Source organism: Salvelinus namaycush, chromosome 42 (assembly GCF_016432855.1).
Source record: "Salvelinus namaycush isolate Seneca chromosome 42, SaNama_1.0, whole genome shotgun sequence".
Classification (NCBI taxonomy): domain Eukaryota; kingdom Metazoa; phylum Chordata; class Actinopteri; order Salmoniformes; family Salmonidae; genus Salvelinus; species Salvelinus namaycush.
The window spans coordinates 13,867,240-13,886,384 of NC_052348.1; the positions used below are offsets into that span (position 1 = coordinate 13,867,240).

General features: G+C 45.5%; 1 protein-coding gene across 1 annotated transcript in view; it reads right to left on the bottom strand.

The window, feature by feature from the left end:
- Nucleotides 1–19,145, bottom strand: part of LOC120034788 (TBC1 domain family member 9-like) — a 30,668-nt gene continuing 11,523 nt past the window's right edge. Inside the window, exons 4-22 of the mRNA XM_038981398.1 lie at nt 18,469–18,697; nt 18,157–18,233; nt 17,858–18,042; nt 14,521–14,728; nt 12,854–13,060; nt 12,315–12,494; nt 10,875–11,025; nt 8,850–9,064; nt 7,917–8,034; nt 7,385–7,670; nt 6,712–6,841; nt 6,329–6,427; nt 6,064–6,132; nt 5,120–5,372; nt 4,912–4,977; nt 4,105–4,191; nt 3,823–3,891; nt 2,134–2,237; nt 1–1,976 (exon numbers count right to left, since the gene is read on the bottom strand). Of these exons, the coding sequence (XP_038837326.1) occupies nt 1,182–1,976; nt 2,134–2,237; nt 3,823–3,891; nt 4,105–4,191; nt 4,912–4,977; nt 5,120–5,372; nt 6,064–6,132; nt 6,329–6,427; nt 6,712–6,841; nt 7,385–7,670; nt 7,917–8,034; nt 8,850–9,064; nt 10,875–11,025; nt 12,315–12,494; nt 12,854–13,060; nt 14,521–14,728; nt 17,858–18,042; nt 18,157–18,233; nt 18,469–18,697 (3,528 nt within the window). The 3' untranslated portion in view covers nt 1–1,181. The remainder of the gene's footprint in view (nt 1,977–2,133; nt 2,238–3,822; nt 3,892–4,104; nt 4,192–4,911; nt 4,978–5,119; nt 5,373–6,063; nt 6,133–6,328; nt 6,428–6,711; nt 6,842–7,384; nt 7,671–7,916; nt 8,035–8,849; nt 9,065–10,874; nt 11,026–12,314; nt 12,495–12,853; nt 13,061–14,520; nt 14,729–17,857; nt 18,043–18,156; nt 18,234–18,468; nt 18,698–19,145) is intronic.

Sequence of the window (19,145 nt, forward strand, 5' to 3'; positions counted from 1 at the left end):
ATATGTAGCGTAGGACCGTTCATTCTACACTTTTTAATTAGTTGAAGTGGTACACTTAAAATCATGACCTTTGTACATGACAAAATCCTTCACATTGGAACAAAAAAATATATAAAAACAGCGTAAAAATATACAGAGCAAAAAGTTCTAAACATTGTTAAAAAAAAAGAAGCTTTTGGAGTGTGCTGACGATGAGTGCAGGAGTGGCACAGAAAAAAGGCAGACAACATGCTTATGGAATTAAAAAGGGAAGATGTTGTAAATGTAATTTGTTCCTGATAAAACAAAGTGCGTGTGCTCTACAGTTCAGTATGCAGGCTAAGCTACCACACAAATTAAATCTAAACAGTGCTTTCCTTAGTGAATTTACAGAAGTACATCTAGTCAGATAAAGCTTTCACCACCATTCATATTTCATTCCAGTGCAAGTGTGGGTTATCCTGAAGAGGCTGCAACTAATCTTTCCAACTCTAGAAGTACAGTCACTTCTTCATTGTAGCTAACAGATGCTACCTGTCTTACCCATTGTTTCTAGTGTAAATTAGCGGCTAATAGATTAGCAGCGAGTAACACTGCACCACAGATTGCTGTTAGCCTCTAACTCATTAGCCGCTAGGCTAATGGACTAACAGAACTCTACAACGACTGAGCAGTGTTTTCCTCGGGGACTGTGACAGGCCACTCCTGGACTGGGCTGGTGGTCTGTAAGACTTAAACATCATGATACGTAGTAGTCTAACTGGTTTAGCGATTATTAGTAACATGTATACATGACTTCATATAAAGTACAGCAAGCTCAGCTAATACATGTACAGTACACACCACATCTCTGCCTGAATTCCTTTTGAGGTCAAAGGTCAATAAAGCCCTTTTTGTCCTTCCCTGGTCCCTCTGCTGAACAGAATCTTCTAACCCTAAAGATAAAACAGGTTGTTGACATCTGGTAAAATACATTGCTAAGAGCAGTTTTTTTTTCTTTTTTTCTTTTTTAACTCTTTCAGTATTGCACACAAATGTTAGACTTTTCAGTTCTAGCAGACTGTCATTCTTGTCACCCAACAAAGAGGAGAAGACTGGGTTCTCACGTACATTTACATGACATGTTTCCCTGTTTTCCGAAGCAGTCAACCTACAGAGCAAGAGTCAGTCTCTAAATTCTCTCTTTTCCATTGAGGCATTAGTTACCCAGACAGGGAGATCTCATAGTCGCTAGGGAACAGTAGGGAGCACCCCACTTTCCTCACATTCTTGGCATTGGTGATACGTGCGGTCACCTCCACTGGCTTCTCAAAGTAAAGCACCAGGGCCTGCTCAGTGAGCACCGATGCCAAGAACTGCTCAAAGGTGATGGCCCAGTCTTTATCTATGCTGGTGCTGTGAGGCAGCCCCCCATCTCTGCCATGGGGCCCACCTTCACCGTGAGGCCCGTTCCCTCCCCCTCCACCATGGGGCCTGTTCTCGCTGCGCACCAGGACCGTGTCGTCATTAATGTCCTCGCAGTGAAGCTTGTCGTCGAGCTCATGGGAGCCGCCGCTGAGCACAGAGTAGGACGACATGGACGTGTCGTCTTTGGTCTCGTCATCTGAGATGAGCATGGAGGACGATGTCCCTGTGTCCTTCGGGGACGAGTCCTCCAGCTTAATGTCCTCCATGGCAGACAGCTGCTCGCCCCTGCCGTCCCTCTTCGCAGGGCCACACGGCCTGGCCTGGCTCTCCTCCCCCTCTCCCTGGCCCCTCTGCTGGAAGACACCCCCAGGCTTGGTCCCTCCATCTTGGGCTGGCCCACTGGTTTTGGCCTCCTCTGGATCGTCCTGGTCCTGCTCCTCCTGGTCCTTGGAATGGCAGAAGAGCTTGCCCACCTCGCCCATCTCCAGCAGCAGGCTGGTGACGGTGGCCGTGGCGTGGTACAGCTCCTGCTCCTGGGCGTCCTCGCTGAACATGTTGTACAGTGTCTTGCACAGCTCTATGAACTGGCTCTGAAGGAGAGAGAGGGGAAGACATACAGGTTAGACTGGGAAGGAAGATGAGGTAGATTCATTGGCAAGACACACACAACTTCATACACAGCCACATTGATCAAGTGGACTCCAATGACTCCCCCTGAGGAGGTGGAGTGGTTGTTAATGCTTTTACCTGGTTGAGTTTGGGCAGATCCTTCATGTTGTCCAGCTTGTTCTTGGTGCCCTGGTTCCACAGCCTCAGGTAGTGGCGGTAGTCAGGGGTGTGCAGTTTCTTCACTGTAGAAACAGAGGTGGCCATTAAGAGTTAAAGCTAGCAGCCTGGCACGCTTTGACTATTTATAGGAGGCCATAACAACTAATGTATGTGTTGTTGTCAAGGAGACAGTGTTGAATGAATAAGAGAACATGCACCAATAATGCCCTCAATAAACTGAAGTGGCATGCAGGCCTAGCTTGGGGACCATTTTTTTATTTATTTTTATTTTATTTATTTTTAAATTTTATCCCCTTTTCTCCCCAATTTTCGTGGTATCCAATCGCTAGTAATTACTATATTGTCTCATCGCTACAACTCCCGTACGGGCTCGGGAGAGACGAAGGTCGAAAGCCATGCGTCCTCCGAAGCACAACCCAACCAAGCCGCACTGCTTCTTTAACACAGCGCGCCTCCAACCCGGAAGCCAGCCGCACCAATGTGTCGGAGGAAACACCGTGCACCTGGCCCCCTTGGTTAGCACGCACTGCGCCCGGCCCGCCACAGGAGTCGCTGGAGCGCGATGAGACAAGGATATCCCTACCGGCCAAACCCACCCTAACCCGGACGACGCTAGCCCAATTGTGCGTCGCCCCACGGACCTCCCGGTCGCGGCCGGCTGCGACAGAGCCTGGGCGCGAACCCAGAGACTCTGGTGGCGCAGTTAGCACTGCGATGCAGTGCCCTAGACCACTGCGCCACCCGGGAGGCCCTTTCTTGGGGACCATTTAACATGCGACACTCCCAGTTGCACTTTGAAACTGTTCAATTCTATTAGGAATCTATTGCTTTAATGGGAATGTTATTGTCTGGAAAAATCAGTAAGTATATCGTCCCTAATCAGCAACCGTAGACAATTTTTGCTCCAAGAAAACATGATACATAGAAAAGTAACAGTGCTTCCCCTTTTCATCCCAGAGTTTTGGGATGTGTGCACACACACGTGTGTGTGTGTGTGGAGTCAAATATGGTTTGAAATCATTTCAAATAGGAGGGAGATGAGAGAGAGGTGAGATGAGGGAGAAGGTGAGCTGAAGGAGGTGAGCTGAAGGAGAGGGAGGAGGGAGAGGAGGAAGATGTGAGGAGGGAGAAAGAGGTAGGAGCCAAGATGAAGGTGGAAGGGGACTGCACCAGCAGAGGCCATACCACTGCCCCAGCCCTAAAGACCAACAGTGGTGCAAGTGTCTGGGCCTGTTGAGACACCAACAGGGACTGTACCTGAATGATCAGCTGAGAGCCCACCCCTCCTTGCCCTCTCTGTGAGTAGTAGCACCAGGTTTGGAGTCAATTCCATTTCAGTGTAGTCAATTCAGGAAGTATTTTTTTCTCATAGGAGGAAATTAGGAAATTGGAATTGATATTGGAATTTTTGTTTACTTCCTGTATTGACTGAGTTTAAATGGAATTGACCCCAACCCTGTTAGGTACAGCTAACTTCCTTACAGTGAGATGAGTGTTCTTGAGGTACAGTAAATAAAGGCCTTTGCAACAAAAAAAAGGAACATGAACAGTAGACCTTGTGGCTTAAGGTACTATCATTTAGATTGGAGCATTTACAAACTAGCGATAGATACGCATGTCTCATAACTGTTTTATAGCAGTGCGTACCTTTCTCAGTCTTGAACGTGACCCTGACAAAGCCATCATCCTTCTCGCTCTTGCACTTGGGGTCAAGGCCTGGAGGAAGGGAAAGGTCAAGAGTGCAAAGGTCAAAGGACACATTAGGAAGTTATCTGAAAAAAAAAAAAAGGTGAGCGCCATGAGTGGAGTGTGACTGATTTTGGGCACATAAGGCTCTGGTCAACATTAGTGGACTATATAGGGAAAAGGGTGCAATTTGGGGTGCAAACATTGTGTAACCTCTGGCGTGTTGATGAGGACATGGCCTACCATTGGAAGTTTCCGGGGTGATGTCCTCAAAGAAGTACTGGGTGGCCTCGAAGGCAGAGTCTGGCTCCTCCTGCTCATGGGTCACCTCTGGGAGGGGACAGGAAGATACAACATTTTGGGCCTTATCATTTTTATTATAATTGATAGCATTTATATAGTGCCTTTCCAGATGCTCAAAGTGCTGTAAGGGGCGTTATCATAACGCCTCAAACACTGCAGTTGAAAAAGTGTAATATAAATTGTATCCATTTATCATTATCTTTCCATCGAGGCCTCACATCCCAATGTTTGATCATAAGTCTGAAATGAATGTCTTTATCAGTCATTTCTGTATCCTCTTCTTGCTAAACATCTGTTAGTTCTCAACATATATTATTCTGCCAGAGACCATATTTCCATGTTTCCTTGTGGCTGGCAAAGGAAAAAAGCTAACCCCATCATTACGAGAACCAAAACAATAGCTGCTTCAGGCTTTGCTGTTATACAGGGAATTAACGGGAGCTGAGCCAGAGAGCCATGAAAGCTCTTCTGATTGAGAGGTAGATTTCCAGCCGAGTTAAAATACTGCTGTGTGAGTCTTGAGAAGGGAAGCTGCGGTTGGTGCTCCATATGCTCAACCAAGCGAGGGAGAGAACAAAATAATTCATCTTTCCTCCTTTACAGTAAATAAATCCAATCCCCTATCCTTAAAACAGCCTCCCCCTCACTCAGTTATGACAGCATATAAGGAGTATAGATTTCCCTCTGGACTTCTTTCCCTCTCTGTGAACAGTACACACACACACACACACACACACACATACTTACCAGGAATCACATGCATCTTGTACAGGAGCTTCAGTTTCTCAGTCAGATCCCCATGGCATAAAACACCTGAAATACACCATAGATGCGATAATTTGTCATAACATTTCATTATGTCTATATAGACTTAATATCCATTTTGACCATTTGCTACAATCATTTGTTAACTTCTATTTGATACACCCCCTCACCCACCTCCACCAATACTCACTCAGTCCACTAATAAACTCCCGGAAATTAATCAGAGAGTCTCCGTTATGGTCCAGGAGCCTGAAGAAGCGCAGGGCCAGGGGGTCTGCGTGGGCCCCGTTGACAGGGGCCCAGGGGAAGAGCAGGGAGAACAGCCCGCTGAACTGCTCCAGGTCGATGCGGTACTGCTCCAGGTAGGGCAGGCTGGGGTCGTGGCGCTCCGTGGGGTTGCTGCCACCCGTTCCGCCCCAATAGCAGCTGGTCAGGTGTTCCGCCTGGAGAATGAAGATGGTAGAAATAGATTTGATAGATTCAATTATAGAAATAGATTCAACAGGGTTTTATGTGAATGAAATAAATATATTACATTTATATAGCAGTTTTCTAGAAAATGTTGAAGTATAAAGAAGCGAGGTGGAATGAGACCAAATGGTGATACCTATGCTAAATGTGGGAAAATGTGGTCGCCCACGGTGAGGAAATGCATATAGGTAACGCTGAATTGCTTTGCACAATGTTTCTAATGGATAAGTACTTGATATCAACAGAGAACAATGTGAACATTGCACAACATTGGGTATTAAAAGTTCTCTACTTCTCACATCTTATACCAGCACCCTTGACCATTAGAACTGTGCTGAAGACTCATCCGTCTTTCTCCATGTCCTCTAACAGGACTGAGCAGTGAGCATCCGTTGTGTTAATGGATGAAGAGTAAAATGCTGTTGCCAGGGTTTTAGGTCTGTCTCTATGGATATTAAGTCCCGGCTCCAATTATAGCCCATAATTCAGCGTTGCCGTGGCAGCAGGGCACTATGTGAGAGCTAGGAGAACTGAGACTCCCTTCCAAAGAGAAAGGGAGGCTGAGGAAAAGCAATACAGGAAGAGATGAGTTCCTTTAAGTTCCTATTGGTTAGAGGTCAGTTCCTTTAAGTTCCTATTGGCTACAGCATGGCTGTCACTCACCTTGAACAGAACGTAGAGCTCCTCCAGTTCGTCGATGTTGAAGGCAGTCTCCGTGACAATGGTTCTGACCTGAAAGAGAACAGTGGATTTAGGAGCTGTGTGAGGAGATCAGAACTAACCAGCATTGAATACAATCAGTAACACACACTCCTAAACCTCTAAAGAACATCCCTGAGTGCAGAAACAATGGCTTAAAATGACTTGAAATCCTCCACACCCAACATCTGGTGTACCATACAGTGTGTGTAATAGCAGGGGTCGTTACCACATTGCGTTTGGTGGTGTCCTCGATGGTCTGGATGACCCTTAGCCTCTGTTTGAAGCGCATCTGCTCGATCACGTCTGCCCGGATGGAGCCAAACTTCTACAAACAGCCACACGGGACCGAGAGAGAGAGGTCAACACTGCTGCTATCCTACGGCTGGGAGATTCACTGAGACTGCATAATCACCAGCCAGAGTAAAGGTCAAAACAGAGTGACAGTTCTACCAGTGAATACATATGGGTCTAGGAAGCAGGGTTGGGCTGAATTCCATTTCAACTTAATTGACTGAATTGAAATGGAATTGACCCCATCTCTGACAGATTGAAGGAATGATTGAATGACGGGTGGATGGACAGTGCCCTGGTCATGGTGCGAAGACTCACCTCGTAGGAGCTGCGGACCAGCTTGAAGATGTCCACCTCCGGGTGGGGATCCCCATCGTCTGTCAGCAGGGAGTGCAGGTGGGGGATGGGAGGCAGGGTGCTGTCCTTATTGGTCACGCTGTCCAGGTACCTACACACAAATGTGTCACACAACCAAATCCTTTATACTGACAGCTTATCAATATCAAGCTTTAATTGAATTAAGAAGTGTTCTTATTGCAGTGTTTCAAAACAAGATGATCTCGTGTCACTTCCGCCAACACAATTTGACCTTTGACCCGACTTATGGGGTCTGCTCTTTGAGTAAAAAACTAAAGTAGCATGACTGACCAGCAAACCCATGTTGAATAACCTAATTGGTTATGGTTAGGATTAAGGTCAGGGCAAAGGTTACAGTTTTAGTTTAGGTTCAGATTAGGTTAGGTTAGGTTCAGTGTTCCTGTCATGAGTTTGCCTACCAGTCATGTCCCTTTAGTCCAGGGCTGTTCCAATTCTGGTACTGCAGTGCTAAAACCCTTCTGGTTTCATCAGACCTGGTGCACCAGGTGAATACAATTAACTACCAGGTAGAAACAAATCAAGAAGTGTTTCTGCCCTCCAGGACCCGAAATTGAAAAGCCCTGTTTTAGTATCTTTGGCCCCTTGTCAGTCTTCCACCCCCACCCGTCCTCACTTTCCCAGCACGGTCATGGCCTCTCCATCGTCCTTGGCCCCCAGCAGCTGGTGGATGTTGGCGTGCAGCACGCTGAGCGCCAGCTGGAAGATGACCTTGATGCCCTCGTAGAAGAAGCAGTCGACCACCACCACAGCACTCTCGAAGGGCATGACACTGAGGAACAGGGTGAGGAACCAGGAGAGGGAAATGGTAGAGATGACTCCCAGGTCCTGCATGCAGTCGTAGAGTTCAGGGACGTACTCCCTGGCCAGCTCCTCAAAAACACCCTGGTCTACCAGAGCTCCTGGAGAAGAGGAAGTGGGAGGTTAGCAAGACAGAAAAAAAGAGGCCTATGCGGACACTGATACAGTAAGAGGGAGAACGATGCCAACAGATATACAAAGACTGAGGGACACATACACAGATCTGAACACAAAACATAAAATAGAGACACTGAGACCAAGTTAAAAACGCAGAGGCAAACACACCAGTCGACCACAAAGCCACCCATTGCCCTACTACAGCCTCATTCCAGAAGCTTCCAACTGACCTACGACCCTGGTGTTGTAGTAGTCAGGCAGCATCCGCTCACAAAGAGCCACCAGCAGCCAGAAGGCCTCCTCCTCTTTAGCATACAGCAGCAGCACCGACGTCACAATGTTCATGGCCTAGGAAGAACCACCAAGATTATTCAGAATAATACATTCAACTTCTATAGCGTTTTTCTTTACAGAATCTCAAAGCCCTTCAAAAAGCAAAACAAGAATCAAAATAAACAGCTGTGTGACAGTAGGTCTTTTCAGCCTGAGTTAAACGTCTTCAGAGTTTCAAGCTGCCAACAGATGGACCGGCAGTCAAGAGGGAACCGCATGGCTTCGACCCGCAGGGGGAACCAAGATTAGGGACCCGCGGGGGAGTCAGGACAGCTATAGAAGTGGCAAACTACTATGTGACTTAACCCTTTATAAACTGAAGCGCAGTGTGAATGATTGTGTTGTAAAATAAGTGTGTGTGTGTGTGTGTGTGTAACAAGCTCTCACGGTCTCACTGCAGAATCAGATGTTTGTCCACAAACATAACATTTTGAAGATTAGGCATTCATTCCGAATGGTTAAGTTAAGGGTTAAGGTTTGGGATAGACAAAAATAGTGCTTAGCACTGGGATTGAACACGCGACTTTCAGAGCCGGAGCTCGCAGTTTATGCCCATCCGCCATCCCTGTCCACATGACTTAAAGGTAATAGCGCCAACATTGCCCCTAGAGGCCGGTTTTGAAGTAATCTCGTGACGTCCTGCTTACCTGGACGGACGTCTAATTGCCAGTGGATCTTGAGCGACAGGACTGGTGCGTCTGTGTGCGTATACTATATACCACGTGTGTACACTATATACCATGTGTGTACACTATATACCATGTGTGTACACTATATACCATGTGTGTACACTATATACCATGTGTGTACACTATATACCATGTGTGTACCTGGCAGTAGCCTATGTTGGGGTTTCTGAAGGCGTAGGCAGTAAGGACCCTTCGTAGGGCAGCGATCCCCATCTCGTTCTGGAAGGCTGGGTGTTCAGGGAGGGAGCGGTGCAGGTCTCTCTCGATCTCCTCCGTGGCCAGGTTGTACTTCCCCATAGACTTCTCTACCAGGTCCTCATAGTAGCCAGGGTGGGTCGCCATCTCGTTGATCGCCCCTGGGGGGGATATAGTGACCACAGTTAGTATAGCGTTAAACGAGGCCCATTGGCACCAGACCATCAGCCAATTGCGGTTTTAAATAACTTTGTTTCACCAGACCAATTTGTCAGGCCCACCTTTCAACCAACAGCCTTAGGAGAATTGCTAACAAACGGATGTTCCAGTTTTCAGGGGGAAATGGAAAGAGAGCCTGTGATGTTAACGTCCAAATGCGGAAGTCGCAAGGCAACGCTCCATCTGAACTCCTCCACATTCACTGGATTGGTTGAACAGTGCAGAAGAGAACCTCCCCCCAACAGTTATTTTTTGATTCTCTTCAAGACCATATAGGGGATCTAGTTTCAGGCGTTTATTTTACATCTGGCTAAGTTAGGCTAGCATTGCAATGGCATTGCATATTCAATGTAATCAGTTTCAGAATTGGTTAGAGTGATGAAACCAGAACTCAAGACATGCCATTGCTCATTCCATCTCTACTAACGGACGGATGTGGCAAGCAGCCAGTAGACATGCAGTTGTAAGCCTTCCACTCTCACTTTAGGCAGAATCCCTTCTACACTGAAACCTTCGGGCCTTTATAGCCCTCCCACTCCCAGCAACAACAACACAGGCTAAACCATTAAGATGGGGGGGGGGGGGTCCTGGGTAAAAGTCTGTTGAATCGGAACACCCTCAAACTCACTCTTCTAGCGCAGTCAAACTCAGGCTTATCAACTGTTCCCACTGACAGTGAGTGGGAGTAGAGGGACAAGTATAGAGGTTGCATTCAAATGCTGCATCTTCTTCCACATAAAAACACAGCTAGCGAGCTTCGCCAACAGAGACGCTAGGCTAACATGTAAACACACCAGTCCCTCCAGGAAGTGCAGATGTATGGCTGCCATGGCGACTGCGGAAGGTACCACAAGTAGGTCACTAGGGGACGGAAAGAGCAGGTAGATAGTCACTAATTGTTAGTGCTGTCGCGTGGGTGCAAGACATTTCCTCCAGGGAGAAGAGGCTGAAGTATAAAACATTGTTTGGTGATCTCCGCAGTGACTCTCCCTGTAGGCCAACTGGTTCTTCAGGTTTATTTATATAGGTCAGCTTTTCACAGCTACGGTGGTCACAATGTAGGCCTACGTCTCTAACACAACTCCTACATAAGCTGCTGTGTTTGTAAAGCCTGGTTAAACCAGACTGACAGTGTTCAGTTTGGCGTACAATAAGCAGACTATAGAATGTGTGCTCTCACTGTAATATGCTGTAGCAGTGGACGTGAAGCACGCAGCCCAGTTACAGGTTAGATACAGTAAGATACTGAAGCTCAGGCAGGAGATGGGAATGGAATGCGTTGCCAAGGCCAAGCTAATGCATGTTTAATGAGGCTACCCAAATCTATATGTACACTGAAAGAATAGCTAATATTTGACTGTCAATACTTCTAATACACCTGGATGATGAACCATTCTGTGCTCATACCACAAAGGGGGGTTTGGGAAAACCCAAAACCCAAAACCTGATGTGTTTTTACTGTTGTTTTTCCTCCCGTGGTAACAATAACTATAGTAATGAGATGTGTGGTCCCACCACACGATGCTGAATGCAGGTTAGGAGTTGGTGTATGAGCATGTAGTACTGTCTATCTGTGGTCTTTGAGTGTGTGTATCAGCACGGCTTGTGGAGATACAGAATGAGTGAAAGTCGAGTATATGAATGTCAAGAACCGGGGGGCATAATGTCATATACAAATGACTATGTACAGTGAATGTGAGAGTGTATTGTGAGATCATGCCCACGTCTGACTGTTGCGACTGTTGGCCTCACCAGAGAAGAGCAGCCACAGCTCTCCCCTCATGTTCTCTGGGATGCCTTTAAGCACCAGGTCCTTGGTCTTCTCTGTACGGTACATACACACCCCCTGGCCGTACTCGGTGAAGTGGTTCTTCCACGCCTGTTCCTTCAGGAACTCCTTGGCCTGGGGAAAAATACAAATTGACAGTTAATAATCTTGCATGTGTTAGAAAAAGAAAAAAGAGAAATGTCATAAGAGACATTTCATGCCAATAAAGCTCCCCTTTGAGAGAACTACAGAATGTTCAAGGACAGAGAGAGCGAGAGAAAGAAAGTAGACACCCTTGTAACAGCTGAGCCAACAACCCGACTTCTTTGCAGAAAGCAAAAAAAATAAAAAATGACTAGCCTCGTATGAACCATCCTAATCTGGCACGCTTACATTGTTTCAATACACGCAGAATGTAAGCTCGAGAGATCAGGATGGTTCGTAGGAGTCAAAAAAAAAATCCCACCTCATTAAATAACGAGCCAGAGAGCCTTCAAAGCCTAAACAATATTTCTAACTTTGGACACAGACGTATGTAGCACAAATACTCCCCAAGAGGTCTCTGAGGAACTTCATTAAGGCTTTATTTACTTCAATTAACTCAGATCTAATATACTTTCCACACACTCCCCCTCCATTGGTCTACATCAGCAACTTCCCTGCAGGCCTTTGAACTGTGCAATGCAAAGCCAGCTGGAGGTTAGAGCAGGAACAGAACACACTGACTGCAAGCCAAGCATTGTTTTAGATCAAGGTTGAGGCACTGATGGCGCCGATAGACATGGCCGCTCTGTTTCTGGCTCCTAAGCAACTTTGTTTTGTATTGTTAGATATTACCGCACTGTTGGAGCTCGGATCACAAGCACTTCGCTATACCCACAATCACATCTGGTAAATAGGTGTACGCAAGCAAAACAATTTGATTTGAAGCTTGGGAAAAGCCTCAGGTTATTACATGAAGAAAACTGGATTCCCAATGGCTTAATTCAGCATGCAGGTATATACACGCAATTACAGTTTGTTACAATATTTTGTCACTGTAAATAAGAGTTTAACTCAATTCATTTAGTCCCAGTTCAGTTCCATCAATCATGTGCAATCTTTCCAATTCTCTACTATAGCAATAGAGCATCTTCTTGTGTTCGACCACATGTTTATTTAACTAGGCAAGTCAGTTAAGAACAAATTCGTATTTACAATGACATTCCTACCCCGACCAAACCCTAACCCGGACGACGCTGGGCCAATTGTGCACCGCCCTATGGGACTCCCAATCACAGCCGGTTGTGATACAGCCTGGAATCGAACCAGGGTCTGTAGTGACACCTCTAGCACTGAGACGCAGTGCCTTAGACCGCTCGCCACTCGGGAGCCCCCAACATGTGAACAGAACTGCATATTCCGTGACCATTCAATGACCGTACCAGTTTGGGGTTGAACTCCTCCGGCGAGCGGCGGCGGTACATGGTCATGAGGGCCTGGGTGGCGGTGGGCACGCTGTTGTCATTGAGGTTAAACTGGCGCTCACCCTCGGAGGAGCCCTCTGAGCCCAGACTGCTGCGCTGGGGACTGCTGGAGAGGAGAGAGCCCTGCTGGGAGTACACCTAGAGGAGAGAGAGAGACAGATTCAGGATCAGAATTAGGAGATTGTTAATGCAGCCAATTATCATGAGTTTACCATAACAACTGTTCCGTGACCTGTGATGAGATGCCAAACTAATATTACTGAGAATACACCTGGTGGAGAGCAGAACAAGTCCAGGATCAGGGTAAGGACAGTTAATGCAGTGTGCTTTATGATAAGAGCTGATCAGAGACCTGTGACAATAATCATGCTAAGTATTTACTGAAGACCTGGAGTAGAGGGAGACTTATCAGCAAACTTGGGGAGCAGTTGTGGAAGAGTATAGACCTAAATGATGTACAACATCCTAGATATATAATGACATAGATGTGCCCTCACCTCATCGTCGGAGCTGTTCACACTCCCGGTGATCTCCCTCTCGAAGTAGATCTTGGAGGTGGTCTGCTGCAGGAAGTCAGAGATCCTCTGGACCAGGAAGTCCCGGTCCTTGAGGTTGGCGAACAGGAAAGTCATCCTGTTCTTGGTGCTGATGGACACTGACCTGGGCAAAAAGTTGGAGCTGTCCGCCTTCTCCACTATCGTCACCTGGGAGGGACAGAGACACAGAGGTCTGTCACAACAGATATGTCATTTATGTATCAGTCACAACAGGTATGTCAGTCACAATAGATGTCAGTCATATGTCAGACAACAGATATGCCAGTCATAACAAATCAAATGTTATTGGTCACATACACATAATTAGCAGATGTTATTGCGGGTGTAGCACAATGCTTGTGTTCCTAGCTCCAACAGTGCAGTAGTATCTAACAATTCACAACAACACACACAAATCTAAAGTAAAAGAATGGAGTTAAGAAAAAACAAATATTAGGACGAGCAATGTCGGAGTGGCATTGACTAAAATACTAGTAAATTGAATACAGTATAAAATATATTATATGAAATGAGTAACGCAGTAAGTAAACATTATTAAAGTGACCAGTGATTCCATGTATATTGGGCAGCAGCCTCTAAGGTGCAGTGTTGAGTAATCAAGGTGCAGGGTTGTGTCAGACAACAGACATGCCAGTCACAACAGACATGCCAGTCACAACAGACATGCCAGTCACAACAGACATGCCAGTCACAACAGACATGCCAGTCACAACAGACATGCCAGTCACAACAGACATGCCAGTCACAACAGACATGCCAGTCACAACAGACATGCCAGTCACAACAGACATGCCAGTCACAACAGACATGCCAGTCACAACAGACATGCCAGTCACAACAGACATGCCAGTCACAACAGACATGCCAGTCACAACAGACATGCCAGTCACATGTCAGTCATAAGATATGGGGATGCAACACAAGATATAAATCTCCTATTTCATATGAGAAAGTGTTCGATGTAGAACACGAATTACAGTAACCCATCGCATGTGTATTGATTTATTTCACCATCTAACCACTTAGGCCAATATTCTCATGTGCCAAAGGCCAACATACCATACCAAGCACACAATAGGTCTCACCATATCAACACTTCAACCCACATACTAGGTGACTGAATTGATTCAGTGCCACACATCGTAACACTAGACACTAGTAGTCGATCCACATTCTGCCCTGCCAGCGATTGGTAGTTTAAAATGGCTGACGGGGATAGGATTTGACAGGGGGGGGGTCCTGATCGACAAGGCAATGGCTGGGCGAGGGGCAGCCAGTGACTAAAGCAGATTGGGAGTGACAGCCCCTACCAGAGTGTTAAGCCGGCTGCTGCTCTTTCGAACTGCCCTGCTAGTACACCCCCTACAGCAGCACACAGCACAACTTGTCAAAGGTAACCTTTCTTTCCTGATGGAAAATCTCAAATCTATAGTGCTCCCACATTGACTTATGTCTTAGCATCATCCAACATTGTCACAAAAGCCTAGCTCAACGGTCACCAACCCGAAATCCCAGAGAGCTCCAGTCAGTGCAGACTACTGCTCCGGCTCAACACTAAGCTCCAGGACTACGGTCAATCACCAGAGTCTGTCCCCAGCCAGACTCACCTCTCTTAGGGGGATGATGAGGCTGCACAGGGTCTCCTCCTTGGAAGTGAAGCAGATGTAGTTAGTGGAGACAAACATCTGGCCCAGGATGTGCATCTTGTTGAAGGGGGTCCAAAGGGTGCAGCCCGTGTGTCCGTCCAGCTTCTCATCCTTGGGCAGACGGAACAAGGCCCGGTAACGCTCGCTCTTAGCCCTGGCATCCAGGTCCCTGGGTGAGACAACAAGGTTCAAGAGATTGTCTAGTCTAGAGACTGTCAAGAATCTAATTCGGAACATAATCTGTTGTCTTTAAATAGCAGCAGTAAATTGAGACTAACTGTCGGTGCAGTTCTTGACACAAACCGGTGCGCCTGGCACCTACTACCATAACCTGTTCAAAAGGCACTTAAATCTATTGTCTTGCCCATTCACCCTGTGAATAGCACACATACACAATCAATGACTCAACTGTCTCAAGGCTTGAAAATCCTTCTTTAACCTTTCTCCTCCACTTCAGTCTATATCATGGAAAGAGCAGGCATTCTTAATGTTTTGTACCCAGTGTATTTCCATACACATTTATGTATTCCAAATACATTTACAAGTGTATGTCACACATTAAAATACATTTGGCCAATGTTTTATATTTCCCATGTATCCTAAAATACATCCCAAAAACGATTTACATGTTTTATTTTCTTTGTATGAAAAATAAAATAAAATCAGGTCAATGGAGTGAAAGAGCAATTTGCAAACAAGTATGACAGTATAATACTACAATAGACATCTAGATGGGGCAACAGCTACTACTACAATAGACATCTAGATGGGGCAACAGTTACTACTACAATAGACATCTAGATGGGGCAACAGTTACTACTACAATAGACATCTAGATGGGGCAACAGTTACTACTACAATAGACATCTAGATGGGGGCAACAGTTACTACTACAATAGACATCTAGATGGGGCAACAGTTACTACTACAATAGACATCTAGATGGGGCAACAGTTACTACTACAATAGACATCTAGATGGGGCAACAGTTACTACTACAATAGACATCTAGATGGGGCAACAGTTACTACTACAATAGACATCTAGATGGGGCAACAGTTACTACTACAATAGACATCTAGATGGGGCAACAGTTACTACTACAATAGACATCTAGATGGGGCAACAGTTACTACTACAATAGACATCTAGATGGGGCAACAGTTACTACTACAATAGACATCTAGATGGGGCAACAGTTACTACTACAATAGACATCTAGATGGGGCAACAGTTACTACTACAATAGACATCTAGATGGGGCAACAGTTACTACTACAATAGACATCTAGATGGGGCAACAGTTACTACTACAATAGACATCTAGATGGGGCAACAGTTACTACTACAATAGACATCTAGATGGGGCAACAGTTACTACTACAATAGACATCTAGATGGGGCAACAGTTACTACTACAATAGACATCTAGATGGGGCAACAGTTACTACTACAATAGACATCTAGATGGGGCAACAGTTACTACTACAATAGACATCTAGATGGGGCAACAGTTACTACTACAATAGACATCTAGATGGGGCAACAGTTACTACTACAATAGACATCTAGATGGGGCAACAGTTACTACTACAATAGACATCTAGATGGGGCAACAGTTACTACTACAATAGACATCTAGATGGGGCAACAGTTACTACTACAATAGACATCTAGATGGGGCAACAGTTACTACTACAATAGACATCTAGATGGGGCAACAGTTACTACTACAATAGACATCTAGATGGGGCAACAGTTACTACTACAATAGACATCTAGATGGGGCAACAGTTACTACTACAATAGACATCTAGATGGGGCAACAGTTACTACTACAATAGACATCTAGATGGGGCAACAGTTACTACTACAATAGACATCTAGATGGGGCAACAGTTACTACTACAATAGACATCTAGATGGGGCAACAGTTACTACTACAATAGACATCTAGATGGGGCAACAGTTACTACTACAATAGACATCTAGATGGGGCAACAGTTACTACTACAATAGACATCTAGATGGGGCAACAGTTACTACTACAATAGACATCTAGATGGGGCAACAGTTACTACTACAATAGACATCTAGATGGGGCAACAGTTACTACTACAATAGACATCTAGATGGGGCAACAGTTACTACTACAATAGACATCTAGATGGGGCAACAGTTACTACTACAATAGACATCTAGATGGGGCAACAGTTACTACTACAATAGACATCTAGATGGGGCAACAGTTACTACTACAATAGACATCTAGATGGGGCAACAGTTACTACTACAATAGACATCTGGATGGGGCAACAGTTACTACTACAATAGACATCTGGATGGGGCAACAGTTACTACTACAATAGACATCTAGATGGGGCAACAGTTACTACTACAATAGACATCTGGATGGGGCAACAGTTACTACTACAATAGACATCTGGATGGGGCAACAGTTACTACTACAATAGACATCTGGATGGGGCAACAGTTACTACTACAATAGACATCTGGATGGGGCAACAGTTACTACTACAATAGACATCTGGATGGGGCAACAGTTACTACTACAATAGACATCTGGATGGGGCAACAGTTACTACTACAATAGACATCTGGATGGGGCAACAGTTACTACTACAATAGACATCTAGATGGGGCAACAGTTACTACTACAATATACATCTAGATGGGGCAACAGTATGGGTAGTGGTTATAAAGTTGGAATCTGTCTTGAGGGAAATACATTTGAAAGTCTTGGGCCAATGACGCAAGCTTGGGTGTTCAAAGTTAATAGCGTCAGTAAAAGTTCAGCTGTACCTAAAAGGATTAATACAAAGTCGTGCTGTAGATTTAAAGAATGCAAAAGTGGCTGTGAGCCAAACTACTAGAAAGGAACCCCGTTTTAATATACTACCAACACCTCCTCAGCTGGTTTTCCTTCAGGCACGTTGGAACAAGACTATACATTTTTCCTCTGAAGTCATTTTAGTTGTTTGTTGGTGGTCTTGTAGTCATTGAGTTAAGTCTTGGTATATTGTTTATTAAACTGTGTAAAACTTACAACGCCATGCAACCAAATGGAATGGTTGTGAATGGTTATAGGTCACCCGCAGCAAAGAATGTTGTGCAGCATTATAAATGACTACATCATGACTAAACTTACTGCATCACCCCAGAAACCAATCCTCCTCAACTATCAACCGAACCTATTGAGGGGAGACCAACAAAAATCTCTCAACTACAACATCCAGCCTCACCAAACCTTCCCATAACCCCCTCCATCAAACCTCACCTCTTGAGGGCAGACACCTTTTTGGGTGTCTTCCTCTTGAGTTTGGGCAGAGAGCGGTCCTGCTCAAAGCCCTTGTTGTCAAGGAGCTGTCTCATGGCGATGTTGGCCAGCTGCTCCATCAGCTTGAAGGTCTCGTTGATGTTGAGGAAGACCGAGAAGACGTGCTCAGCCACCCGAGTGCTCACCTTGGCCCGAGGAATGGAAGCATGAATGAAGGTTAGAGGGGTGTATGGATGGACAAAAGAGACGTTAAAGCGATGGTAACATGCAGTATAGTTGATATGATTTACAAGGCTCACCTTGACTGCATCGGGGAGGAGGAGGGTGGCGCTTTTCTCCAGCTGGGTGATGTCGGCCCAGCGGATCACCAGCTTGGCTGAGGGGGGAAGAAAGAGGGCGAGAGAGACAGAGAGAGAAAGATAGATGGTTGCCTTTATTCATTTTTTTGGTTGTCTTAAAAAATACATTGTATCCACCCAGAAAAATATCAAGGGGTTGTACTATTTTTGGGACTTCTGAAGGGTCTTCAAAAGCTATGCATAATCGGTATGTAGTACCCACCAGTTATGCAGTGGTGTGTGTACCTGTGCCAGCATGCCAGTGGTCCCTACCTTCTTTCCCCAGCAGGTAAGAGTAGAAGCAGATGTGGTTGATGCTGAGGTAGAGCCAGCCCTGCCGGGGCACACGGCCCTTCCAGTAGCTACAGGAGTAGTAGTTGACCAGCTTCTCCTCTTCAGGCATGCCAAACAGCTTACGGAACGTACAGATGGCCTCCTTGAATTTGTCAGTGTCATCGTCCTCCTTCACGTCGTGGTTCTTGTTGTACTCGGCGATAATACCCTGGGGCAAGAGAGAAATAGAGGGAGTGAAGGACTTTGAGAGAGACAATCAATAAAAGTTCAACAATTCATTTTAAAATAGAGATAGCAAGAAAGTGAGAGAGTGAGTGGCAGACAAAGTGAGAGAACAAAATAAATCTTGTCTGGCTAGCTTTTGTAATCTATTCATTGAGTAAGAACGGCTTTATCTCCATACAGATAAATACAGAACCTGATTTAGAGGCTGTGTCAGTAGCTGGACCTGTTTTTAGGTTACAATAGTAAATACAGCCGGGCTTCGTTATTTTGCCCCTGGCAGGAGTTATTTGACAATACTAGTTTGACTACATGCTAGGCAAATATTACACCTGGCATGACAAACATTTCACAGGTAAATGTCATACGTTTCAATGTCCAAACTGTCAAATTGAATTGCTGACAACCACCATTACTATTGTCACAAACACCAT